The sequence below is a fragment of the Trichoderma evansii genome, assembly GCF_050947405.1.
Source record: "Trichoderma evansii strain SZMC 28006 chromosome Unknown GGI43scaffold_11, whole genome shotgun sequence".
In the NCBI taxonomy this organism is placed as follows: domain Eukaryota; kingdom Fungi; phylum Ascomycota; class Sordariomycetes; order Hypocreales; family Hypocreaceae; genus Trichoderma; species Trichoderma evansii.
Genome location: NW_028145195.1, coordinates 603,749 through 628,034, shown reverse-complemented (window position 1 = coordinate 628,034; position 24,286 = coordinate 603,749). Strand labels below are relative to the sequence as shown.

The 24,286-nt window shown below is 49.5% G+C and overlaps 7 protein-coding genes across 7 annotated transcripts; 6 read left to right on the top strand and 1 right to left on the bottom strand.

The window, feature by feature from the left end:
• Window positions 1–558: 558 nt before the first annotated feature.
• GGI43DRAFT_57066 (uncharacterized protein) lies at window positions 559–5,547 on the top strand. Its single transcript, XM_083210033.1, has 3 exons — window positions 559–828; window positions 888–999; window positions 1,089–5,547. Exons 1-3 carry the CDS (start codon window positions 740–742, stop codon window positions 5,277–5,279), a joined length of 4,392 nt encoding a protein of 1,463 aa, XP_083060206.1. The 5' UTR covers window positions 559–739; the 3' UTR covers window positions 5,280–5,547.
• On the bottom strand, window positions 5,498–7,463 carry GGI43DRAFT_406318 (transcription factor SPN1). Its single transcript, XM_083206135.1, has 3 exons — window positions 6,790–7,463; window positions 6,252–6,730; window positions 5,498–6,178 (listed from the first exon to the last, which is right to left on the bottom strand). Exons 1-3 carry the CDS (start codon window positions 7,303–7,305, stop codon window positions 5,908–5,910), a joined length of 1,266 nt encoding a protein of 421 aa, XP_083060205.1. The 5' UTR covers window positions 7,306–7,463; the 3' UTR covers window positions 5,498–5,907.
• A 408-nt stretch (window positions 7,464–7,871) lies between these two features.
• Window positions 7,872–9,480, top strand: GGI43DRAFT_384278 (Di-sulfide bridge nucleocytoplasmic transport domain-containing protein; the record flags this gene model as incomplete). Its single annotated transcript, XM_083203495.1, has 3 exons — window positions 7,872–7,980; window positions 8,065–9,089; window positions 9,142–9,480. The coding sequence occupies 3 exons, from the start codon at window positions 7,872–7,874 to the stop codon at window positions 9,478–9,480; spliced, it is 1,473 nt and encodes a 490-aa protein (XP_083060204.1).
• Window positions 9,481–10,578: 1,098 nt separating this feature from the next.
• On the top strand, window positions 10,579–14,389 carry GGI43DRAFT_406312 (transcription factor domain-containing protein). The gene is made up of 5 exons (XM_083206134.1): window positions 10,579–11,460; window positions 11,615–12,786; window positions 12,911–13,029; window positions 13,093–13,327; window positions 13,439–14,389. The coding sequence occupies exons 1-5, from the start codon at window positions 11,269–11,271 to the stop codon at window positions 14,124–14,126; spliced, it is 2,406 nt and encodes an 801-aa protein (XP_083060203.1). The 5' UTR covers window positions 10,579–11,268; the 3' UTR covers window positions 14,127–14,389.
• A 585-nt stretch (window positions 14,390–14,974) lies between these two features.
• On the top strand, window positions 14,975–16,228 carry GGI43DRAFT_384276 (peroxisome membrane protein; the record flags this gene model as incomplete). Its single annotated transcript, XM_083203494.1, has 2 exons — window positions 14,975–15,152; window positions 15,237–16,228. The coding sequence occupies 2 exons, from the start codon at window positions 14,975–14,977 to the stop codon at window positions 16,226–16,228; spliced, it is 1,170 nt and encodes a 389-aa protein (XP_083060202.1).
• Window positions 16,229–16,232: 4 nt separating this feature from the next.
• On the top strand, window positions 16,233–16,890 carry GGI43DRAFT_56995 (uncharacterized protein). Its single transcript, XM_083210032.1, has 2 exons — window positions 16,233–16,263; window positions 16,328–16,890. Exon 2 carries the CDS (start codon window positions 16,411–16,413, stop codon window positions 16,771–16,773), a length of 363 nt encoding a protein of 120 aa, XP_083060201.1. The 5' UTR covers window positions 16,233–16,263; window positions 16,328–16,410; the 3' UTR covers window positions 16,774–16,890.
• Window positions 16,891–20,614: 3,724 nt separating this feature from the next.
• On the top strand, window positions 20,615–21,427 carry GGI43DRAFT_56969 (uncharacterized protein). Its single transcript, XM_083210031.1, has 2 exons — window positions 20,615–21,241; window positions 21,296–21,427. The coding sequence occupies exon 1, from the start codon at window positions 20,752–20,754 to the stop codon at window positions 21,166–21,168; it is 417 nt and encodes a 138-aa protein (XP_083060200.1). The 5' UTR covers window positions 20,615–20,751; the 3' UTR covers window positions 21,169–21,241; window positions 21,296–21,427.
• Window positions 21,428–24,286: the final 2,859 nt, after the last annotated feature.

Sequence of the window (24,286 nt, the reverse complement as noted above, 5' to 3'; positions counted from 1 at the left end):
TAATCTTTGGAATTCATTGTCCTTTAGGGCTCACTTGGATTGCTTATATCTTCCAACATCTAGCTTGGCAGCGCCCATGTTAACTGCTCTATGAGCCAAATTGATTCCTTGGTAATAGCGTTATAATTGCCAAGCTTAGAGAGATATGTATCTATTGCTGTGAAGCCAAGACCCAATTTCATTTTCTCGCCCACTTGAGATTACGAAGCTTATACAACAGTGCTGAATCAAAGCAGAGACGAAGTAAATACAGTTTGAATATGTCAGAGCTTACACTGTCACAATTTGGTCTTTCTATAAAGAGAAATAGGAAAGAAATTTACCTATCTAATAAATAATCCAAGTTTATGATTGAGATCCTCAACCATATAAAAAAGCTCTTTATTACAGCGCATAGTTAATATAGAATTATATATTATCCAATCAATGCTTTCAGTGGGTATAGAATCCTTGGCTGCTAGGGAATAGCCTACAGCAGTGGGTGGGGCGCTATATCTGCACCCACACGGCTTATCGATTGCTTGGTGGGGGACGACCAATGACTGAATCTCAAAAATTATTTCCAGCCTCATCCGAACCAGCCTTTGGTCACTCCGCAAGCTCAATCGCAAACTTACGGCCGCCTCTTCCGCCAGTTTTCGGGGTCTTCAGCATCGAATCGAGATCATGTCTTCATGATATAAACGGCGCACATCGAAATTCTCCCCGCAGAGGAATCCCAGTTTGAAGAAGCGACAGCATGGCGCACGCCGCGTTTGTGAGCTCCACCAAGGAGCAGCTCACGGACAATCTCCCCAAGCGCTTCAAGGGGATCAAGTTTGGCATCCAGTGGGTTTTGCGCTGTTGATGCGAGAAGCTCTATTGTTTCTAATGTGGCTCTTGTGTAGATCCAACCAAGACATCGTCAACCAAGGAGTGCTGGAGGTTTCCCAGCGCATGCTCTACGATATCGACAACAACCGATCTCCCCTTACCAATGGAGCTCTTGATCTGCGTATGGTGAGTGCATAGCTTGGCTATATGCTTGTGCTATTAATATATTCATATCATAATCGTATGAGATGGCCTACTGACCGTCCTTTGCTTAGGGAACTTCGAGTAAGTCTGGAAAATGCGGTACCTGTCAAGAGCCTCTCAAGTTCTGTATCGGTCACTTTGGCCACGTTCGACTAGCACTCCCTGCTTTCCACATCGGTTACCTACGATTCATTCAGACAATCCTCCAAAATGTCTGCAAAACCTGCGCCAGAGTACTCCTCACCGAAGAAGAGAGACGAAATTTCCTCCACGACCTGCGCCGACCTGGTTTGGATAATATTCGCCGAACCGCAGTTTACAAAAGGATCAACGAGCAGTGCAGGAAATGTAGGACATGCCCGTATTGCGGCGAGATCAACGGCCAGATTCGAAAAGTCGGAGTCCTCAAGCTCACCCACGACAAGTTCTCGGCATACAAGAAGTCGACATCTCAGAAAAAGCTGCCCCCGGAGAGCAAAATCGCGTTCGATGCCTCGTTCGATGAAGCCAAGAAATTGAATCCGGATCTGGACAAGCACCTTGTGAGAGCCATGGAGGATCTGAATCCTCTCTGGGTGCTCAACCACTTCAAGATGATTGGTCCCACAGACTGTGAGCTGCTTGGACTGGATCCAACCGAGGGTCGTCCCGAGATGTTCATCTGGCAGTTTGTTCCTGCTCCTCCTGTGTGCATCAGACCGTCAGTTGCACAAGAAGGAGCCAGTACAGAGGACGATCTTACCGCAAAGCTGGCAGAGATTGTTTATATAAGCGGATTGATTCGAACGGCCCTTAACAAGGGAAAGCCCATGCAGACCATCATGGAACAGTGGGAATATATGCAACTGCAGATTGCCATGTATGTTAACAGTGATGTCCCTGGGCTTAACCAGCCAGGCTTCGGAAAGAGCATCAGAGGCTTCTGCCAGCGTCTCAAGGGCAAACAGGGACGATTCAGAGGAAACTTGTCTGGAAAGCGAGTCGACTTTTCAGGACGAACAGTCATTTCCCCAGATCCAAACTTGGCTATCAATCAAGTCGCCGTTCCACAGCTTGTCGCCAAGAACTTGACATTCCCTGAACGAGTTCAGACCCACAACTTGGAAAAGTTGAGGCAATGCATCTTGAACGGGCCCAAAGTCCACCCAGGTGCAAATCACGTCATCAAAGATAATGGAAACTGGAAGCAGGATTTGCAGTTTGGTGACAGAGCTCTTGTCGCCCGAGATCTTCGGATAGGCGATGTTGTCGAACGGCATCTTGAGGACGGAGACATTGTTCTTTTCAACCGACAGCCCTCTCTGCACAAGCTCAGTATCATGAGCCATTTCGCAAAGATTAGACCCTGGAGAACATTCCGTCTAAACGAATGTGTGTGTGGACCTTATAACGCTGATTTCGACGGTGACGAGATGAACCTACACGTTCCGCAATCCGAAGAAGCTCGTGCTGAAGCAATGACTCTCATGGGCGTCAAGCACAATCTTGCTACCCCCAAGAACGGAGAACCCATCATTGCTGCTACCCAGGACTTTATTACCGCTTCATATCTACTCAGCAGCAAGGATAAGTTTTATAACCGAAAGGCCTTTACCTACATTTGCACGCACATGGTGGACGGTGCAGTTAACATTGATCTTCCCCCGCCGTCAATTATCAAACCAGAAGCCCTCTGGACAGGAAAGCAGATTTTTAACGTACTTATGCGCCCGAACAAGGAATCACCGGTCCTTGTTAACTTGGATGCACGATGCAGAGAATACTCGGCTAGACCTGGACAGTGCCCAGATATGGATCCTAACGACGCTTGGTTGGTCATTCGAAACTCGGAGATTATGTGTGGTCGTATGGATAAATCCATTATTGGATCTGGCAAGAAGAACTCTGTGTTTTACATTATCCTCAGAGATTTTGGTCCCGATCATGCTGTTGCTGCCATGAACAGGTTGACCAAGCTGTGTGCAAGAGCGCTCGGAAACCAAGGCTTTTCACTTGGTGTGGGTGACGTCTTCCCCATAACTGAGTTGACAAAATCCAGAGATAGGCTCGTTCAGGACGCTTACGATAAGAGTGACGCACTTATCGAGACTTTCAAGTCGGGAAAGCTTGAAAAGGCTCCCGGTTGTGACATGGAACAGACTTTGGAAATTTCCATTTCTGGTATTCTCAGTAAAGTTCGACAGCAGGCCGGTCAGCAGTGTGTGGACACGCTGAGTCGTAACAATGCTCCTCTGATCATGGCCAACTCCGGTTCCAAGGGTCTGCACATCAACGTCGCTCAGATGGTTGCCTGTGTCGGACAGCAGATTATTGGTGGTCAGCGTGTGCCTGATGGTTTCCAGGACCGCAGTTTGCCCCATTTCCACAAGAACGCCCGTCAGCCGGCGTCGAAGGGTTTTGTACGAAACAGTTTCTACTCGGGTCTGTTCCCTACCGAGTTCTTCTTCCACGCCATCTCAGGTCGAGAAGGTCTGATTGATACTGCGGTCAAGACTGCCGAGACAGGATACATGTCCAGACGATTGATGAAGTCTCTGGAGGATCTTTCCACTCAGTACGATAACACGGTCAGGACGTCATCAGGAGCTATTGTACAATTCCAATTTGGCGCCGACAAATTAGATCCCGTCGACATGGAGGGTTCTGCGGTGCCTGTGGCGTTCGACCGCACGTGGACTCACTCAGAGAGCACTACATGGGATAACAACGAAAGATCTTTGCTTCCCCGCGAGGTGCTTGCAGTATGCAGTAGCATGCTAGAGAAAGAAAAGCAGCGTTACCAGAGACACCGCTTAGTTGACAATGCACTCCTCAATTATTCCGATCCCACCGATGAAAACATTGATGAGCACGAAAGCGCTCGAGGCTTCATCGAGACCATCTATTCCTACGTCTCTGATCGAGCAGAAAAGATATCTAAAGCTCGTGCACTGGTCGGACTGGATCCTGACCCAAGCCAGGAGGATATCATCGCAGATGCTTCTGCAGATCTCAAGGTTCAGCTGGCCCGAGTTGAACGAGTTACCAAGGTATCTCTGACAACTCTCCAAAGATTCGTCAAGGAGTGCTTAGAGAGATATCACAAGGCCCACGTCGAGCCTGGTCATGCTGTGGGTGCTGTTGGAGCGCAGTCTATTGGAGAACCTGGTACGCAGATGACGCTGAAGACTTTCCATTTTGCTGGTGTCGCTGGTATGAGTATCACTCAAGGTGTGCCGCGTATCAAGGAAATCATCAACGCTTCCAAGAACATTAGTACCCCAGTCATTACATGTCCTCTGCTAAACGACAAGCAGATTGAGGCTGCACGCATTGTCAAGGGACGAATCGAAAAGACTTTCGTTATCGATGTGCTAAAGGCAATTGAAGACGAGTGGGTCACTGATCGTGGAACCGTCATTCTATACATTGATATGGAGGCACTGCAAAGCATGCACCTTGGCATTGGTGTTGTTGATATTGCGGAGGCCATCTTGAAATTCAAGAAGCTTAAGATTCAGCCGTCCGATATATCAATTGGCCCCAACTACATCAAGATTTTTGTGCTCAACAGCTGGGTGGATCCCGACGCGGCGAAGAAGAGACAGCGCAGCGGCGCATCTCTAACCATGACGGAGGAAGCCTCTGACTTCCTTTTGCGAGTCAACCACCTCCGCCGTGTGCTTCCGAAAATCCCCATCTCTGGATACAACGAGGCTACAAGAGCCATCATCCAGACGTCCGAGCAGAGCGAGCACACTGTGCTGGTTGAAGGATATGGGCTGCGAGCTTGTATGACTACCGAAGGCGTTATCGGCACCAAGGCAAGCTCCAACTCCGTCATGGAAGCCCGTGACGTTTTGGGTATCGAGGCTGCTCGAACTACCATTGTCGTCGAAATTTCCGCCGTCATGGCAGGTATGGACATTGATCCTCGTCATATCCAGCTGCTGGCCGACGTCATGACGTTCAAGGGTGAAGTTCTCGGCATCACCCGTTTCGGTCTTTCCAAGATGCGAGAGAGTGTTCTCCAGTTGGCATCTTTCGAAAAGACCCCCGACCATCTCTTTGAGGCGGCTGCCAAGATGAAGACTGATCGCATCGAGGGTGTCTCTGAGTGTATCATCATGGGACAGACTATGAGCGTCGGTACGGGTTCGTTCCAGGTTGTGAGAAGACTCAACATCCAGGATTGGGAAGTTGAACCGAAGAAGACTCTCTTTGAGGATGCGTGGGCGGAGAATTTGAAGACTAAGAAGGAGTTGAGAAAGCTAAAGGTCTAATAATTTAGGTTGAATGAATTTAGGTTGAGAGAGGACTGCTATTTATGGGCTTTTTGATATCGGGCGAAAGGGCTGCAAAAACAAAGATGGATATCATCCAGTTTTAACTTGATCAATTTTTTGTATATAGAAAGCAAGTCGCATGCCACTTTTTGAAAAGTTTTGGCAAGCAAGGAAAAAACATATAGTTTGGAACTTATAGTCACGTATAACTATGATCAAACCCAATAGGAAAGTCTCTCTATCCACATTGTCTGTATAGACTTCTTTCAACTATCAAAGTTGGGTTCACGGTCAGTCGAGGCCAAGTATTATTACCCTTTTAGCATCCAAGTATATAAAGAGGCAGCACATGGAACTCGACCGGTAGTATTTGCAGTGAATTATAGGTATTCATTTGAATTATACTTCTTTTTAAACCATCGTCATATGACCATTCTTGCATTTAGTATTGTGTTTCCCCCTTTAAGCTCCTAAAAACGCCAGTCTCCCTCAGACGAATCTTCGGCCTCTTCCTGAAATTAAAAAAAAACATATGAATAGAAAGTGCACTCCCAAAATCGACTAGTTTTAAGTCGATACCATGATGTGCGATGCGTTGTACAGTTTGAAAAAGTCAATAGGCTTTCTAAGCCGCCTTCTTCTTCTTCTGCGTCATTCTCCTGAAAGCCTCCATTCCTCCAGCACCGAGAGGTCGGTGGTCTTGGCTTCTGTTGCCATCGAATGTGCTCACAGGAGCAATTGTGTAACTTGCGGGAAGGTTGACCATACGAGCCTGGTTGCCACCACGGACAGGGGCAAGGAATCGTTCACGCTCGGCATCTGCAGCAGACTGTGCGGGTCGCTCAGAGATAGTAAACTGGGAGCCCTGTTTGCGGCGTTGAGCCATTTTGGCAGCCCTGTAGCATCCATCGTGTTAGCCAGAAATGATATATAGTGAGAATAATGTGATAGTAACGGCAGTATACGTACTCATAATCAAACTCGCGAGTCTCGATATGGCGCTTCTTGTAATCGTCAGTTCGCTTGAGAATGGGACGGCTCCATTCTCCCAACAGTCTCTCGGCCATTCGCTTGATGCTGGGCTCTGGCTTCTTGCTCCTTGTGTAGAATAACACCACCTTGCCGATGCCGCTGCTGAGCAGAGTCTCCTTTTCGATATTCAGACGCGTCAGGGCCGTGAAGATGTCTCGCTGGATGTTGTAGGCGGGCAGTGAGCCGTCGTTGAGCGGCTCTAGGAAGAATTTGACGTGCTGTAAGAAGTTGGTATCCGGATCGAGCACCGCATGCTGGACGTTGTTGCGATTCAGAATGCCAGCGACTTCTGGGAGCAGCTTGAGCTTATGCAGGGCAGGCTGTCCAGATTCACGAGCAGTGTTGTCTGCTTGACAAGCACGCTCCATCTGGACCTTGAGCGCAGCCAGCTGTTCATCAATCTCATCTTCGAGATCCTAGTTGGTGACGGTTAATATCTACATCAATCTGCTTCCCATATTTGTATAAGACATACAATTTCATCCTTTCTCCGGCGCTTGGGGGCCGCTCCACGGTTCTTCAACGCCGCATCCAGACGTCTGTCGATTTCGCGATTCTGTCGCTGCTCTTCGGTGAGATTCTCGTCGTTGGCATCGTCGTCCTGGGGCGATGTCGGCTTGGCTCTTGGCCGCCTCTCGGCCTCTGCTCGCTTCCTTCTCGGCTTCTTCTCAGCCTCGCCGCTGGAGACTTCCTGCATGGACGCATCTTCCTCTCGGTCCCTTCGCTTCTCGCGGCGAGTCTCTCTTGGCTTCTTGGCTCCCTTTTCTCCTTCAGCTCGCTTACGCTTGCTGGCCTTTAGCGTCCGGGCAATGTCCTCATCAATCTCGACTGGTCGATCCTCGATGTTTGCCGTCTCGGGGTCGTAATCTTCAAACTGATTCTCGTCGATTTCGGACAAGAGATCAGAGTCGCGGTCAGAGTCGGCGTCGGCGACCTCATCCTGGAATTCGTTTTCCTGGCCATCGTCGACCGGCGAACCCTGGTCAGACATGATTGGAGTTGAAAATTGGCAAAGGACGATGGCGCAGCAGGAAATGAAATGTGTGGAGATGAATCTGAGATTCTTCCAATGGCAATTCCCCCTTTTTGCAGCAGCAGCAGCCAAAGTCAAGCTGAGAATGACAGCAAGTGAAACAATCTTCAGTTGAGAAAAAGGTTCATTCCTCTGGTTGCCTTTGAGACGCAGCCAGCGCGTTGCTGACATAAGCAGGCGACTACGAATTTAGGTTACTGCGGCCTCAGGCACCCACCCCTGGCAGTCTTTTTTTCTCGTTTGTTTACTTGCCCCCAGCACTAAGACCTGGTTGCCACTGTGACGATATGCAGATTGTGGATAAGCAAAATAAGGCCCGGCATTCGAGGTAACTAAAAGAAGCCATGCCCACCTCGACCAGGGCAGATCGGCTTATTTCTACATAATTGTGACAGCAGCCCTGAATCGCACTTGGATCCGGATCATGCGTTTGCGACTCGCTCGCTTGAAGTCGCAGAAACGCACCGAAATACTCCACGCCATCGCGACAACATCACCATCTAGAATCAACGATACTCGCGGCCATGGAGCGCCGCACATTTGAAGCTCCCATGGAGTGGGAGTATCAGAATACGGGGCCTGTCGATCTGACGAGTCCCTTTGCGCAGGTGGCCAAGAAGCGATCAGACAACTGTTGGTACCCCTTGCTCTGCTAGCTTGATTATCATGGCTGTTGCGATTTGGATGGTTATGGCTAACAATAGACAAAATATGCAGTGTTTAGCAGTTCGTCGCCCGCCAAGTCAACGTCCGCGAGCGGCTCGTTCTCTGCCTTTGGAACGCCATCGAAACCGCCTACAAAGTCCTTCTTCACTCCCCAGCTCGCCCCCAAGGTCGTTGCGCCGCCATTCCGAAACCCAGCATTCACCACGCCGAGAAAGATGGACGAGTCCTTCTCCTCCTTCACCACCATCGCCGAAGACAGCCCAGACGCAGCCGAGATTTCAGCAGCTTCAGCAGTTTCAGTGCTACCCAACGACACCTCGGAATCAGAGCACTTGAGCGATGTGACGACGAGCACCGTCACGACACCTACCAAGATCGACAAGGCCTCTCGCTACAATAGGGGGTCGCCTCGGAAGTTTGCATCTGGCAGAGGGGAAATTCGGCCGGTCAGCAGAGAGTCTCCGCGTAAGGACATGCAGGTGCTCAGGAAGAGGAAGCGCCACAATGACGACAAAGACGTTAGCAGCGTGATCCGACACATGCCGCCAGATTGGGAGGGCGATGCCTCAGACACGGATCCGAGCGCGTCGTATGGAGGCATGCTGCTGGGCACCAATGCGCAGCTACCTCCTCATCCATCATTATCACAGCAGCGCCAGCAACAGCAGCATGGCCCGAAGCGCGAGGGCTGGTTTGTCTCTGCGCTGGGCACAATGGACCGGTATCCAGGAGCTCCCGACCACATCTATCGATGGCTGCAGCTGGGACTCAACTGCTTCATCATTGGTGTTATCCTGTTCTTTGGCTGGAGCGTTGTCGACGCAGTGCGATCAGATGTCCGCAACGCCAACGAAATGGCGCGGATGGAAATCATTGGTCACATATCAGATTGCCGGAATCATTATATCAGCAACGAGTGCGCCAAGAATGACCGGCCAGCGCTGGTTGAGATGTGTACTAGGTGGTACGACTGCATGGAGCAGGATTCAGATGCCATTATGCGTGTCAAAGTCACAATCAAGCAGGTAGCCGATGTCATTAACGAGTTTGCCGATGCAATGAATCTCAAGGCCTGGGTAAGCATGAATCAAAATCAAATCAATACTCTTTGCTAACTCATTACACCAGCTCATGTTTGGCGCAATTGCCATCTTTGTCATCTTTGCCAATGTCATGATTGGATGGGGACGGTCCAAGTCTCATCCAGCGCCAGCACACCCGCCCACCTATTCTCATGTTCCTGTAATGGGGCCAGATGTTACACCGGCGCATTTCAGACAACGCTATGAGACTCCCAGGTCACAGCGATATTCGTTTATCGAGGACGACACCGATTTTGACATGTCGACTCCCAAGGCTCTGGGGCAAGGCTTTGGGTATATGCCAGCAGGCCGTCGCAGCCCAAGCAAGGAGGACTGGTCAGCAAGTTCAATCAAGTATCACCGAAGTCCCAACATGGGATATTAGAAGACGAAGCCAAATTAACGAATGGTATTTGCATTTCAATTGGTGTACAGTAGGAAAAATTGGTCTTTTACATGTTTTACGGAATGGAATGGAATGGTTTTTTTTTTTTTTTGCGGCGTTGGCATGGAAGGCCTGTGGAAGGTTTATGTGGAATTCGGTGTTGGGATGGTACATTAGGTTATGGCAAAATCAGCTTAAAAGGGTTATAATCATTTGAAGAATTGGTAGGGGTTATCATTGTTGTCATTCAAAGCGTGTGATTCGCTTGCATTACATCGACGGTTTATAAGCGATGCGCGATGCTTTCCTTTTCTAGTTTATACAGCTTCCAGGTAGATAAGCAGCTCCTGCTCTTTGCCACTGGATTAGTAGGAGGAATGGATTCTTTCTATAATAAAACCTGCAATAAGAGATGGTGACTATTACTACTTTTCTCACATACCTAGGTATGTAAAGATAATGGATATCAGACAGAGAAATCGCCAATGTTCTAAGCAGGATATTTTTGCATACCTAGTAGTGACTACTCCGTACAGTACCGGTTGATCGCGTGGTCGGTAGTACTCGGCAGTATTACACGGCAAGCTAGGGCCACTCTGCGGCTGATATCAGGTACCAACTAGTCGAGCTCAGAATGACCTCATTGAACCATCATAGCTACAGCGAGCATGAAGAGAATCACACACAATTTCTAGCCACTTGCTGAACTAGTTTTTAAATCGCACCATTATTTATACGTAATTAATAGGAATAAGATAAGGAGATTTAAAACTAGGAATTAGGCACCGAGAAATACAATTTAAAAAGAAAAGAAGAAGTAAATTTAATATCTGCTACCATAGCTCCCCACTATAAATGGGGGTCGCTGCAACAGCACTTCGGCTAAGCTCGTCACGCTGCAGCGAGGCCTATCACAGGGTCAGTTCCAGTGGCTCCATCACCTGCATGAGCTCCTGTAATATTCGTAGACGAGGCTACCAATCGTAGCGAGACATGTATCACTGCAGCGTATACAGCCGCGATCCAACCGCTGGCATCGCCTATCTTTTTCGATTCCTTCTGTTCCACAATACCCGGGTTCCATTATACTAATATTTGATTTTTGGCTTTTTATCTGGGGTCCATTAGCGTTCAGCCACCATCAGCTCTAAGCTTTTTGCTGACAGCAGAGCAACTGATGTTTTTTCCGGTGATTTTGATTTGATGTCCATGGATATACCGGCTGAAGTCGCTGTATCAGCCCCCCGAGTTTTAGTGGGCGAATAGCTCCAACGGCTAGCCAGCCTACCGCTCTAGCGGCTGAGACTGACGTGCTGAGCCCACTGTAGCTGCTGCCAGCCCCGCCATTGGCGATGCTCTACAGCAGCTTCCGTCACCACCACAGTAATTTTGACAGTACATGTATGTAGCTGGATCTTGTCTCCTCCAACCTCTCTCCATATTTTTTTTCTTCTCTTCCTCAGCCTCTAGACTCTTCCTATCGATGCCTCCGCCATCTTGGCTTCGTCCCCGACACTGAAGCTGTCACTCCTTGCGATTCGAATTCCGAAACCCTCCCCAGTCTTTGCTCCCTGCTTTGCCAGGTCCTCGAACAGCTTCCCCCGCAGCATGTCTTTCATCCCACGAGGCTGCAGCTACCGCAACTCAAGCATTGGATCCGCGCTGGTTCCCCATCGCTGAAAGCCGCCGCCTCTTCTCCTGTCTTTGCCCAAGCCGGGGCTTCGCTTCTGCGCCTCTCGCGCGCGTCCCGCACTTCCTCGTTAAAAGCGACTCGGCAGCCTCGCGTCGATGGAGGAGGATTTGGGCACGCCTTCGGGCCAGAGCCAGCCCAGCACCAGCGGCGGCACTGGAAGCGGCACGACGCCGCAGTCGACTGGGCCTCCAGCTTCGAGTGCTTTGCTACAATTATCGAAGCGCAGGCGCGGCTTGGGGGTGGTGACGCCCAATGCCTGTACGGAATGTCGCAAGAAGCGTGCCAAGGTGAGCTCGTCGTGCTGTGGATTCAGCGTCTCTCTATATCTGACAGGCTGAACTCGCGGTCACCCTCCTCGCTCTCTTTCCTTTTCATATGGTTTTGGGAAAGATGAGATTGGGCAAAATCAAAGAAAACCCAGTGTACTAACGCGTTTCATAGTGTGACGGACAAAAACCTTGCGGCCGCTGCAAGTCCCAGAAGGACGTGGAGTGCGTCTACGAGATACCCGTGCGCCAGTCAAAAGAACATCTGCGCAATGAAATAGAGTATCTGCGCTTGCGCCAGCGCTCCAGCGACCAGGTCTTTGCTGCTCTGATACGGCCGCAGCTATGGGAGGAAGTATTGGCGCGTCTTCGTGGAGGCCAGACCGTGGAGAGCATCTCTGACTGGCTTGCAAGTATTCCACCGAGCGGGCCAACAGCAAGTTCAGCATATGCGCATACTGGCCCTAGCTTAGGTGCTGGTGGTGGTGCCGGCGGCGGTCATGATATGTCTTCTATGCAGCCCTTTGGTGATGCTTCTGGTGCCCCTATCCCGTCAATGACCCTCACAGCTCGAGGCGGATCGCTGCAGATGCCTGGTTTAAGCAATGATATGGGAGGAGCTCCAGGCAGTCCCTGGCACTTTTCGTCGCAAAGCCAGGCCGGCGGCTCCACCAGAAGCGGCTCTCATCCAGATCTGATGAATTGGGCTGCCGATGCAGGTCCGCCACAGACGCCAGTGGGCTCTTGGGCTGATAGCATGCAGGCTGACCACCTACCCGATGGCATCCAGCGGTTTCGAGGGCTTGAGCAGATATTATCGCCGCTCAACGCACCTGAGATGAAGCCTCCTCCGGGGTCCTGGACCAGTATCACAAACGACGTGAATTTGGTTCAGCATTTGCTGGCGCTGTACTTTTGCTGGGAGTATCCCACCTTTGCATCTCTCAGCAAGGAGCACTTTCTTCACGATTTCCAGGACGGAAGACATCGATACTGCTCCCCAATTTTGGTCAATGCGTTGCTGGCCCTTGGTTGTCGATTCTCCACACAGCCCATGACGAGAGCCAACCCCAACGACCCCTACTCTTCTGGCGATCACTTCTTCAAGGAGAGCCAACGGTTATTCAATGAGGAAATGGACCATCACTCATTGACAACCATCCAGGCTCTGGGTATCATGTCAATTCGCGAGGCCAGCTGCGGCCGTGACTCTGAGAGCTGGTATTATGCCGGCCAAAGCATAAGGCTAGCCCTTGAGATGGGTTTACATCGCATCCATGACGACGACGACGAAGACGAACTTGCTGTCCAGTCTGCGACTTTTTGGGGGGCTTTTGCATTAGATCAGTGAGTTTAAAACCATAACAACGAATGCCCCTTTTTTACATTGCGTGAGCTTGAATTCAAGTTCAAATTCAAACTCAGCTATGAGAGAAGAAATGACAATTTCTAACTTGGCTGCTCCCTTCAGTGCATGGTCTCTGGCCACCGGCTCCCTGCCGCAGTGCTCATCCTTCCCTCATCTACCACCCAAGCCAGCCATCATCGGCGACATTGAAGCCTCTCTATGGGTACCGTATACCGACGACGGTGAGGACCGAACGACTACTTTTGGGGTTGATTTACAAGGGCTGCCTACTAACATATCCGAAGGCGCACCGCTACAGCGGTCGTGCGAGCAGCCGTCCAACGTGCGGTCAGTATACAAGTGCTTTTGCGAGCTGAGTGAGCTTGTCCACCAGTCTCTCTACGTGCTCCATTCTCCTGGGAGGCCCCTTACTGCCCGGGACCTTTTGAATATTTATACGCAGTACCTGAACTGGTACGATCGGATACCCGAAGTTTTAAGACTGGGCCATAACTTCACCCCGGCCGTCTTATTTGCGCAGTGAGTACAGTAATGAACTTTGTCCTTTTCTCTTCTCTCTCCTCATATTAAAGCTCCCTTTCTCTCTGCTCAAATTATGGATACTGACGTGGGCATTGATCAAATGAAAAGCATGTACTATCATTTTGCCATACTCCTCCTTTTCAGACCCTTGATCAAGCTACGCATCATTGGCTCCAAGGTTTCGCCGCGAGATGTCTGCTCGCAAGCTGCCGACGCCATCCAAGGCTTATTAACATCCTACTCTCAACTATATACGCTAAAAAGAACGCCATCCTTTGTCCCTTATTTTGTTTTAACATCAGCTATTATGCACCTTGCCATAGGCGCTACCGGAATCGACGACGAGGAGGCTGAGACCAGCGAAGAGAAGATGAAAAAGGCCGCCAAAGTCGATCCTCGCGTGACGGATGCTCTAAATCAGGGTATCGCGGACCTCACAGAGATGGCGCCGTGTCACCACTTTGCCGAGCAGGCACTGAATATTCTACGGTTCCTGGCCAAGAAATGGAATATCGAGGTCAATGTTGACGGCGATAAACTGCCGCCAGATGACCCCGATAACCTGGTCAGGCCTTACACGAGCAGCCTCAACTTTTTCGCGCCCAACGTCCGGGAGAGCGATTTCATGTGCGGCTTTGGACCCAGCCCAGAGATTGTGGACACGCTGCAGACGCCCAGCACGAAGAAATCGGCCGAGACGGCAGAGAATCCGCTCTTTTGGCCCTTTCCAATGCAAGGAAGACCAATGCTGCCTACCGGGCAAGAGTTGGAGGATGCAGGGTTTGCCAAGTTGTAGCGACGCTGCGTGGCCTTTAAACTTTTCCTTCTTCTCTATTTTTACTATATTCTTTTATTATTTCTTTCCTGGGCGATTGAAATTTTGGAAACAAATACGGGTTATACATGACATGTAGGATACCAGGGTGTGTACGTAAACGAGTGATGCGCCTCACGGACGCGGAAAGGGTTAGAATAGCTCTGGATAATTTAGTATTTAATGCGCCTGTGGGTTTGTGTATATAACAGGAATTAAAAGAACCACGGCTTGTTAATATTCGACTTTTTGTTTCGTGATATAAGTATTGTGATTAATTTGAAGATTGGTAGAAATATAGGTTTCAATACCAACGATAGTATGCCGTGCAACATTGAATGCTCATTTGATTTTTATCATTTCTCCTATTATAATATCTGCTCAATAATAAAGTCTATTATTTATTTTCATACAAGAAATTCGAATATTCATTCTTGTTTTTTTGTAAAACTGCTTTTTCAATCGCTGGATATAGGGTAATGCCGGCAACGTAGCGCAGCCACAGCTGGCCGCGGCATGCGCCACAAGGGGCGTACCTCGGCTTCCTCTGAAAGCGTCATCCCAGCCGGCTCTATCATTGGACCTCTCGTGCCGCAGCAGCTGAATTCGAGCTTTGACAACAACAACAAACCGCTGTCGCCGCCGCCATCGCCACCTCGACATGGTGCTTGGCAATAATTCGCAGGCACAATAGGCGACGCGCGAAACAATTCTAGCGGACTGAGAAGACGCCCGACGCCGAAAGGGCGCGAAATACGAGAGAAACGACGAGACATCGAGGAGACAGCAGAGAGGCGCAATCACAAGCGAAACGGCAAATAGCAGATGCAATGGCGTCGAATCCGACGAAGCCGGCCACTAATCGGCCACAGCAGCGCGTGACGGCTGGCCAGATTCTGTCAATGCCGCCAAAATGGCTGAGCATGTACGACGAGTTCATCACCAAGAATGCCGGCCAGGTGTCGCAGATTGAGAGCGCGCTGAGAAGCCTCACATATATCATTCCCGGTTGGTGACCCCGTTTCCCGCTCTATATGTATCATGATATTCAATAAGAGCTTAAACTAACTGTATGAAATTCAAAACCGCCAGGCCGCTTTCGCGATGCCGAGATTGCATCCGAGTCCATCCACTCAGGCGTCCAGCTCCTATCCCTCTATCACGATGGCATCCTCTCACAGGCAGTCTCCAAGCTGCCGACGCCGCCGATCCGATCGGCACATGCGCGCTACACGCGATACTGGACGCAGAAGAGCAAGACGTACCGCAGGATAGCCATGGTGCTGCAGATGGTTGTCTACACCGAGCTGCTGTGCGAGATGAGCGCCAAGCGGCGCGGCGGCGAGAAGAGCCGGTGGAATGTGATTATCCTGCTGGAGGGCATCAAGGCCTTTTGCCGCCTCATCCTGCTGCGCGTTACGCGATCGCGTCCGCTGGTGACACCGGTGCTGCCGGAGCGTGAGCCGATTCCCGAGGACGAGACCGAGGATGACGACTTGATCACGGCGAGGAGCGAGAGCGAGCTGATGGATGAGACATCGCCTAATGGGTCGGCGATTCTCATCAGCAATCCGCAAAAGTCTGCGTACGAAAAGGAGTGGACGATGCCAAGAACAGGCATGAGTCTTCCCTCGTTGCCCAACCCGGGCGATATCAGCACCTACTTGCTGGGCCGAGTCCTGACGGCCGACGACATCAAGCCCGCCAACAAGCTCCTGAACCGGCTCCAGGGTGGCGGCCAGTTCGCCGAGATGCTGCACATCCTGACACCCCTGATCTACGCCGTGGCGCTCGCCCGCACGAAGAATAAGAAGTCGTGGACCCCCTGGGTGGTGGGCGTGGCGGTCGAGTACGCCGCGAGGCAGCTCCGCCAGCGCAGCCTACGGACGTCTGCGCTGGAGCGCGATGAGTGGAACAAGCGCGGCTGGGCCATGATTTGGTGGGCGATGCGCGGAGCTTTCTACGAGAACGTGACAAAGGGGGTTGTGAATGGGGCGACGAGAAGGATGCCGGGCTTTATCTCGGGCATTTTGGAGGATTATGAGTATTTGTGGGAGAATTACTACTTCAGCACGAGTGCTTGATTTGATACCATCTCTGCACGAATGCTTCACTGATAGTATGTCCACACGAGTGCTTGATTTGACGGTATTTCAACAGGAGTGTGATTGATACTGTTTCAGCACGAATGCTTGATTTGACTGATATTATGACCATGGACGAGGAGCGTATATGGTTTGGTTCGAGAATTCAGCCATGATCAGCCATGAGCGGCCGTGATTTGGTGGCGTTTTTTCTATCTTTCATATGTTACTACTACCTATATATCCAGGTAGTGCCTTTTGCTTATTGGTGCTACCTGTGCGACATTATTTGGCGAGACATTATTACTTTTCTACTACTGCTGTTACTACTATATACAAAGTGGTATCTTTGTGCTACGATTGGAGAGTTGAGAATGGACTGGACTGAGAGTTGGATTGTTCTGGACTTGAGAGAGGGAGGAATTGAAAATGAAGTAACACCTGACGCGGAAGCAGAAGCTGGATACAGATTGGCAACTGCTCGGACTTGTCAATATAGAGAAGGAGAAAGCGCGGGTCTAATACATACAGGCATGATAATCTGATGATTGGAAAGCATTTACATATACTTTGTACTTGTACAATGATCGATGCCTCGGCAAGAGCGGAGATTCGAAGTGGAGTGCGGAGAGAGAGATATCAATCGGACAGGGCTTGACAGATACGCGTGGCATGATTGCGTTGCGTTGCTTTTATTTGACAATGCAGCAGCAGATTATCAGCTGGCAAGAAACGTGTTGCTACGTACGACATGATGTTGGTTTCTTTTTTTCTACTGTCAACTCCGAGCGACCCTGGTTTCTTTGCCGGACCGAGATGACGCATAGCTCTTTTGGGAGGATGAGAGATGAAAGAGGCATTTGTCATATGGGCAAGGGTATTGTTTGTTTAGTGTTGGGTGATGGTTGAGGGCTCTATTGCTATTCGTTTCTTTATTGTTTGGCAAGTCAATTTGGTTTGTAGAATATCTTGTTTCTTTGGGTGATTTACTGTGAAATGGGGAAAAAAGGAATGGGATGGGTGAGGTAAAGTCCATTACTGCTTCTTTTGGTGTATGTTTAATTGTTTGGTGGTTTCCTTTGTACATGAGTGGGATGCAGTTGGAAAACAAAGGTGGTGTTTACAACTGTCTCCCTTTTCTGAATTATTGTTCGGTTTAAACAGACTTGTATTATTATCTAATTCATGCATTTGCGTCTATTTATTGTCTCGCTCAATTTAGGAGGCGGCTGTGCCTATGTCGACCAAAGGCAGCAATCGACAACTCCCGCTATGGGCATGCAAAGCTGAAAGTGATGTGATGTGATGTGATGTGACGTGACAAGTGTCAGGGTTTAATCCTTAGACTTGGCTCTCTAATAGCATACAAATCTTAATAAATTGCAAACCCTTGCTTTTGCCTTTATTTTCGTGCTGGCATCATGGGTCGAGGAAAGATGCGCAATCATGTGGCTTTCAGGGATTGTAGGATGTCGTAGATCGCTGACTATCGTCATAGCGCATTGACTAATATCTCGCCCTCATTTCTTTCTCCGTATTTGCCTACGCAGGGTCTTTGCGGAGAGGGGAGCAATTAAAAATACACTGAAAAAAAAAAGAGCAAAAAGGGAAAAAAGAGAACCGAGGGCCGGTCCCTGCGGCAAGTGGATCTATGATATTCATGCTGGATAATTATGGAATTCAAGGGACCTGTCTACTATCTTGAGAGCTTTGTGGCGGAGGCGTTGGGAAACGAAACGCATAGTGTGTTTCACTAGGCATGAGGAAACGACTATACGGCTACTAAAACTTGGTAGTAGTACTATCTGAGTAGTATAGAAAGATCTCGTGCTCTCTCCAAGTACAAGAAAAAATGGAAATGGGAATGACGAGTGTATCATGTTCATCCTGAAAGAGACTAAGATTGAGGATACGATGGCTAGCATCCACAGCTTCTGTCATAGGGTCTATCGCAATCGAGGGCAGAGGAAAAAAAGAGGGCACAGACGCTGTTTCGAGCTCTGAGCTCCGTAATTAGTGCAAGAAATGACAAGGAGCTCATAACGCAGGACAGGGATCCCCCTTCTATCGAAATAAAAGAAAAAAAACCCTAGATGGAAGCAAGACAGAAGAAAGAGGAAAAAAGTGAGCGAGCCGAGGGAAAGGTGCCGGTTGGGCCGGGTAGCAGCGCGGTGGAGAGCGATAAGAGAAGGGGAAATTATTCAAATCTAGAAAGCCACGTTTTTTCGGACTGGAGCGAAAATATGAGATGCGAGGAGCGTGAATGTAACGCTCTGGTATTGCTTTTTGCGAGTTTGTGTGGTGGGAATGGCTGATGGGGTGGCAATGCGTGTAAGACGCATATTTTTTGTTTTGTTTTTGTCTGTGCGTGCGTGCGTGGCGTTTGTAGATGAGCTTCCTGAAGCGTTGAGAGTTATAGCATTGCTTGTGGAGTAAAGACTACATGTACTGTTCTATTCTGGAAAAGTAAGGCAATCGACCATCGGGAGTGAGTAGCCGAAAGGATTCTCCTCTCTTAGACGAACAGACGGAAAAAGAAGATGTCACTGTCTTGCCACTGTCTTGCCACTGAAAGATGAAGGCGCCGGGTTTGCTTAATCTATTTCTGACACAGCGGCTTGCGGACCAGGGGTTAGAGGCATGGGGGCTAAGATTCTGTTTGCCTCTTTTTTGTCTGTTCTTTATATACGTATGTGTTATTAAAGGGTACTTGAACTGAGGATGTTGCGAGGCTGTGCAGAGATGCGATACGATTTGTGTGATGTCGTGGTTTTGGGGTCTGATTGCAGTACCGTTTGCACGGGAGTTATGATTTTCTGGTTAGTATTCCGAAGTTGTCGGGAAATGGTAGCATTATTAATTGACACGACTAATAAATTGGTCAGCAGCCCAAGAAGAGAGAGAGCGAGAGAGCTGCTTAAACCGCCTATTACTTACAGAAACACTATGAAATACTAGGCAGGTAGATCATACAACTACATGCCATCATCAGTTGCCGGAGTTGCTCGCAGGTAGAGCCGTAACGGAAGCAAAATAGTATTAGCCCATGGCACATCATAATACGGAGTACTCCGGGCCAGCATTAGCAGCAGCATTTTTCTGCCTGTCCGTATTTGCAAAAACCAGGGGTGGGGACCAGCTTCTCTCGGCAGCCCGTTTATGACGCGCGCGCGCAAGAAGAGATCAAATATAGCTTAGAAGCCGGGGATCGTGCAAGGGCCCAGCGAGATAGCTGCTAAGAGAATCAATCGCAAGTGCTAGAGAGCTAGAGAGAGCTTCGTTCAGAGAGTTGCTGCTACTGTAGCTGTAGGCACTAGCACTGGCACCTTCATCGAGCTCCAAGCTTCGTGTTTCACAACTCATCGTAGCTATTCCCAATGGGCTGGTACATGCTCACGAGGTTGCTGCCGATTACTCTCGTGCTAACTCGATAGCCCGTAGCTCCGAGCTCAGCCGCAGCTTAAGTGTTTCAAGGCCATGCTTTGCTTGCTTGGCGCGGGCTTCTCCATCGATCTGCAACAAAACGCTGTACGTACTGTACTGTACCTTTATCCGACGTCTGTGTGTGCCCGTCTCTCGCTGTGATTGCGCGACTTATTTTGGTGCCTGGACCTTGCGTGCCTTGTGCCTGGGAGTCCTAGCTCTCATCTTTACCTCTTTTGCCTTTATGATTTTCTTACAAAGTAGCTAAAAAAGATGCTAAAGCATTAGGGCGTGGTACAGTTGCAGTTGTTGGGCGGAAGTGAGACATGATGAGATACGAGAGCGAGCGAGAGTGTGTGTTGACGCTGCATTAGTGGCGTGAAGATCACGGCGAAGGAAGATCGCGATGATGGGAAATTGTCAATTTGGCTAGTGATCGCCGCGGGAATAAGAAGAAAAGATGCCAACTGCCAAGAGCGTCCAATCAAATATAGACAGATCTTGTGATGTGAAGAGATTTTCTCTCTTGTTGCTTTTTTATTTTATTTTAATTACGTTGCAAAATGCAGAGTAAGACATTGGACTCAACCTAGGCACTCAGTATTCGAGATATTCTTCACACACACCCCTTTTTTGGCCAAGCTTTTGTTTTGTTTCTTACAAAGTGGAAAAGAGGAAATTGATTAGGAAAATAAACGCCGGTAGTCACAAGGAGAAACAAAACTACTGTAGGCCAAGGCCAAGGAACGAACCGTTGCGATGCAAAATAAGCCTGGGCTTACCAGTAGTGCTACTACAGTACATAAGCAAAGACGACTCCAGATGAGATGCATATGAGCATCGATCACGGCCCATCGACTAGGAGGAAAAACCCTTAACCTGCTGCCCTCTTTCGTTTTCGTTCCCCCGTACGGAGGAGCCTTCCGAGGGCCAGCGTCTCCTCTTTCAAAGGGACGCGCTTCTTGTTCTTTTTTGCTTGCGCGGGTACGAGCCAAATCGAAGCCGAGAAAAAGACAAGGGGGTGAAATGCGGGCTGTTCCTTTTTTTCTTTTGCTGAAATTTGTTGCTGGGGGGCACTAACAGAAAGTGACAGGGGTCGAATGTTGTCATTGGTACGAGCGAAGCTTTTAGTAGCGTTTTTAGTGCCAATTAATAATTTTTCTGGTCTTCTGCTACTGCATCGAGGGCCATGGCTAAAAGAGAGAGACGAGAGAGAGGCTCATGGGTTATCCCTGCCCATACAGAGGCCATTCCCACCCACACACTTTTCCCTCGCTTCTTCTGCCTTTTGCTCAGGCTTGAGCAAATCAAGGGCCCCTGAGCTAAAAAAGAAGGGCAGAGAAAAACGTGTATCACCCCCCCTCACCATCCGGACCAGTCACATCTCGTCAGGTTGCATCTTTTCAGCAGGACAAGGTTTCTCGAGGTCCCGGAGTAGTCGCCGAAGTGATAGAGAGGGAGTAGCAAAAAAGCGACGTATTACTTTTTGCAGTGCAGCAAGCTGCATGCATATATAACACGCGTATTTTTTGGGTTTTGCGAATAAGGGACAGAATACGCCGGTGTCTATATCTTTGTCGTGCTACCTAAGTATGCTTTGTTATAGTGTACTGTTCGAAGACGCCCTTTAATGACAGTTCTCAGCGTACATTGGAGTACTGTACTGTACTGTAAACTACAAGTACTACAAGCAACAGGATCGCTGGCTCTATCCATCTCAGAGCCGCTAAACAAGGGTGCACGGATTGCCTATTGCCATAGCTAAGTTTTGTTGGCAACACGGGAGAGGGGGGTTCCATCGTAAAAGGAAGATACATCGAAAGGGAAGAAAAAAAGAGTGGACATCATCGTCATCGTTCTCATTGTTTTGCTCGATGGCACAAGGCTTGGACAGCCACTTGTACGCGTTTAAAACGCCCTGTGGCATGTTCCACCTACGAGATGTCGATGCATGTAGATTTCTGTACGCGGGTTCTGAGACATGGCGAGCGAGACGAGGAAGGCTTGCCTTGGATTACACAGACACAGCTTTACCGAACGCAGGGAGAACGATGGGCAACTCAGCTGGAGACAGCCAGTACCCCGTATTCTGCGTGGCGTCGTGACACAGACTCTCCACGTTTTGTGTAGCACCATGGCTCGTCATTCATTCTCTCGTCTCTTGTCTCTTTTGCTTCCTTGGTGCAGACGCAGGGTTGCGCTGGCAGCGATCCATAATGCCGTGCCTTTCCATCCAGACTAACACCGATCTCTTCCCGTCTCTCCTCCTCCTCCTCCTCTGCTCCCAGCCCAGTAGTCCAGCCTCTTTAGTTTAATAAAGCTCCGGGTCCTAGCACCTACTAAACTAAGGCACACGCTTCTTTCTGCTAGACAAACAAAAACCGATGAGCTGCGAGGAACTTGCACTTGGCCCGCGTTGGGATCTAGCGCCAGGCCGGCCATGTTGTTAGCGCTGGGCCTGCTTCCTCTTCTCTGGGTTCCCTATCGGCGCGCTTTGCCCGGAAGAGCAGTCGCAACAGCAGCAGAAAGCAGCTTCTCGCAGCTCAGCTGCTACTACTAGCAGTTGTACAGTATCCTCTAGTGGGAGGAGCCTCTTAGCACCGGGACAAGGCGGACTGGGGCCTGGCCTTGACGCAATGGTAGATGGTGCCTGTATTAGTTTCTGGAGTTAGCATACTCTTTGGCGCTCTATTTTTAATTGCACAATTCATTTTATTGATTTTTGTTTTTCCTAGCGGCGGTTTGCTCTGCTTGGGGCCTGTTTGTTTTTTTCAGCTCTTCCCCAATGACTCCGCCGGAGCCTTGCTTTAGCTCCCCGGCTTTTCGCTTTCTAATAGACGCCCAGCAGACGCAGCGTGGGCGAGTCGAAGGATGCCTCATGATCTTCAGCTCGTCCTTCAGCTCGCATTTTGCTACCAGTCCGACTCCCGCAGCAGCATCGGCTCTTGTCTCGTCCCTTTGCCGACATATGCTTGTGTTTGTTTACATATTCTTCTTCCTCTCTCTTCTCTCTCCTTCTCTGCTGCTCCATGGGTTGTACTGCAATCATACCGAAATATATTAATGGCCGACATCATCAAATGCGACCCAAGTCCGTGTTGTTCTCGACTGGCATGTACATGGTACTGCAGTCTGTGCCATTTATCGCTCTCGCACCCCGTAGCTAGTACAACGCAAACACACCACACTCTCCATACTCCATACTCATAAACCCTGTCTCTTTGCGCTGTTGCTTGGCTTGCAAATTATCCAGCCCAAGCCCAAGCCCAGCCAGGCCTCTCCAACATCCATATCCATATTAATCACGTCCAGCCCGCTAATCCCTTCAGGGCCTTTGATTGCACGCATTCTCCACGCCGCGAGACATGGTTGCTGTAACTCCGTGCGTACCTGTACCTGTGCTCAACTCTCTCACTGCTCACTGCTCACTCGCTCGTTTCGAGATGCCCTTGTCCAGTCCGTTCTCGTACATAGATACATGCATCCAGACTGCACATACTACACCATTTTGCTTTGCTTCTGCTTGGGAAGCAATCCAAATCCAATCCAGCTAGAGCTAGGCATTCTTGCTTGACCCTGCCCATCCTCTGCTTTGCTCTTCTCTCTCTTTTCCCCGGCCCATTCTTATCTCTGTTTCTCCGCCAGTTCCGTCTCCATCTTTGCCCTCTCTTCTCTCTCTCACTCCCTCACTCTCACTCTTTTCCTATTACACACAACTTATTATACCCACCCACGGCGTACCTGCCTAGCATTATAGCAGCATCGGTATCGTACCACTACGGAGTACTGCTATAGCTACTACTACTTACTCTATTACACAATCTTACTGCTATACATGCTACTTGTTGCTCTCCTCTTACTACTGCTGCTACTTGAATATTAGTCGTGGTAGTGCCTTCGTACTAGCTGGCGCTACTTCTAGTACGCTCTACCATCACTCTATCTATTTATCATTCATTATTTTTCACCTCTCCCCTAAAGGCCTGGGTCCCCGGCGTTGGCGCGCCTTTAGGTCCCCGACAAAAAAGCTACCTCGTCCCGCAGTACCCTCCTGACCACCAAGCTACATCGCATCTACAAGGCCCGCGAGTATCTTTGGCAACCTTTCGACTAGCCTCGATTCTGCTGCCGCCACTCTATTTGCTACGCAGCACCCCCCTTCGTCACTCAAACCCGCTGCTGGCTGCTTTGCCTTTGATTTTTGTTTGATTATCTCTGCTTCCATCGTATTCCCACACTCGCCTAAATCCTGCTACAATCTCCAGCAAACAGCGGCGCTAAACAAGCAGCAGCTCGAATAAAGGGCCCAGCCGGAGCCTTTTGTGCTGGGATCCTCTCGCACGTGTCGAGAGTACCTGGACCGCAAGTACCGGTACCGTCATCAAGCTGGGGCTCGCAACCACGCTTGGCTGTACCTGGTCTGTACCGCTGAGTACTTCTGCTTCGGACGGTTCCATTCCTTCCTTCTCTTCCCTCCCGCAGCCACAGCCGCTCTTTCCCATTGTCTACTCTCACGCAATTCTTTTTGCGCTCTTCGCTTTCCATCTTTCCTCCTTTATCCGTTATCCTTATCCTGCTTTTCTTCTTCTTCTTCTCTCCTCTGCGCCTTGAACCGAAATCCTCTCGCTCTTTTGG

Bases quoted from the DNA above. Each gene is read 5' to 3' on its own strand.
- GGI43DRAFT_406312 (XM_083206134.1), top strand. From the start codon at position 11,269: ATGGAGGAGGATTTGGGCACGCCTTCGGGCCAGAGCCAGCCCAGCACC. The intron at 11,461-11,614 runs GTGAGCTCGTCG...CGCGTTTCATAG, and splicing joins GTCGCAAGAAGCGTGCCAAG to TGTGACGGACAAAAACCTTG. The intron at 13,030-13,092 runs GTGAGGACCGAA...ACATATCCGAAG, and splicing joins GGTACCGTATACCGACGACG to GCGCACCGCTACAGCGGTCG.
- GGI43DRAFT_406318 (XM_083206135.1), bottom strand. From the start codon at position 7,305: ATGTCTGACCAGGGTTCGCCGGTCGACGATGGCCAGGAAAACGAATTC. The intron at 6,731-6,789 runs GTATGTCTTATA...GTCACCAACTAG, and splicing joins GCCGGAGAAAGGATGAAATT to GATCTCGAAGATGAGATTGA. The intron at 6,179-6,251 runs GTACGTATACTG...TGGATGCTACAG, and splicing joins ACTCGCGAGTTTGATTATGA to GGCTGCCAAAATGGCTCAAC.
- GGI43DRAFT_56969 (XM_083210031.1), top strand. From the start codon at position 20,752: ATGTTGTCATTGGTACGAGCGAAGCTTTTAGTAGCGTTTTTAGTGCCA.
- GGI43DRAFT_56995 (XM_083210032.1), top strand. From the start codon at position 16,411: ATGAGCGGCCGTGATTTGGTGGCGTTTTTTCTATCTTTCATATGTTAC.
- GGI43DRAFT_57066 (XM_083210033.1), top strand. From the start codon at position 740: ATGGCGCACGCCGCGTTTGTGAGCTCCACCAAGGAGCAGCTCACGGAC. The intron at 829-887 runs GTGGGTTTTGCG...GCTCTTGTGTAG, and splicing joins GGGATCAAGTTTGGCATCCA to ATCCAACCAAGACATCGTCA. The intron at 1,000-1,088 runs GTGAGTGCATAG...TCCTTTGCTTAG, and splicing joins GAGCTCTTGATCTGCGTATG to GGAACTTCGAGTAAGTCTGG.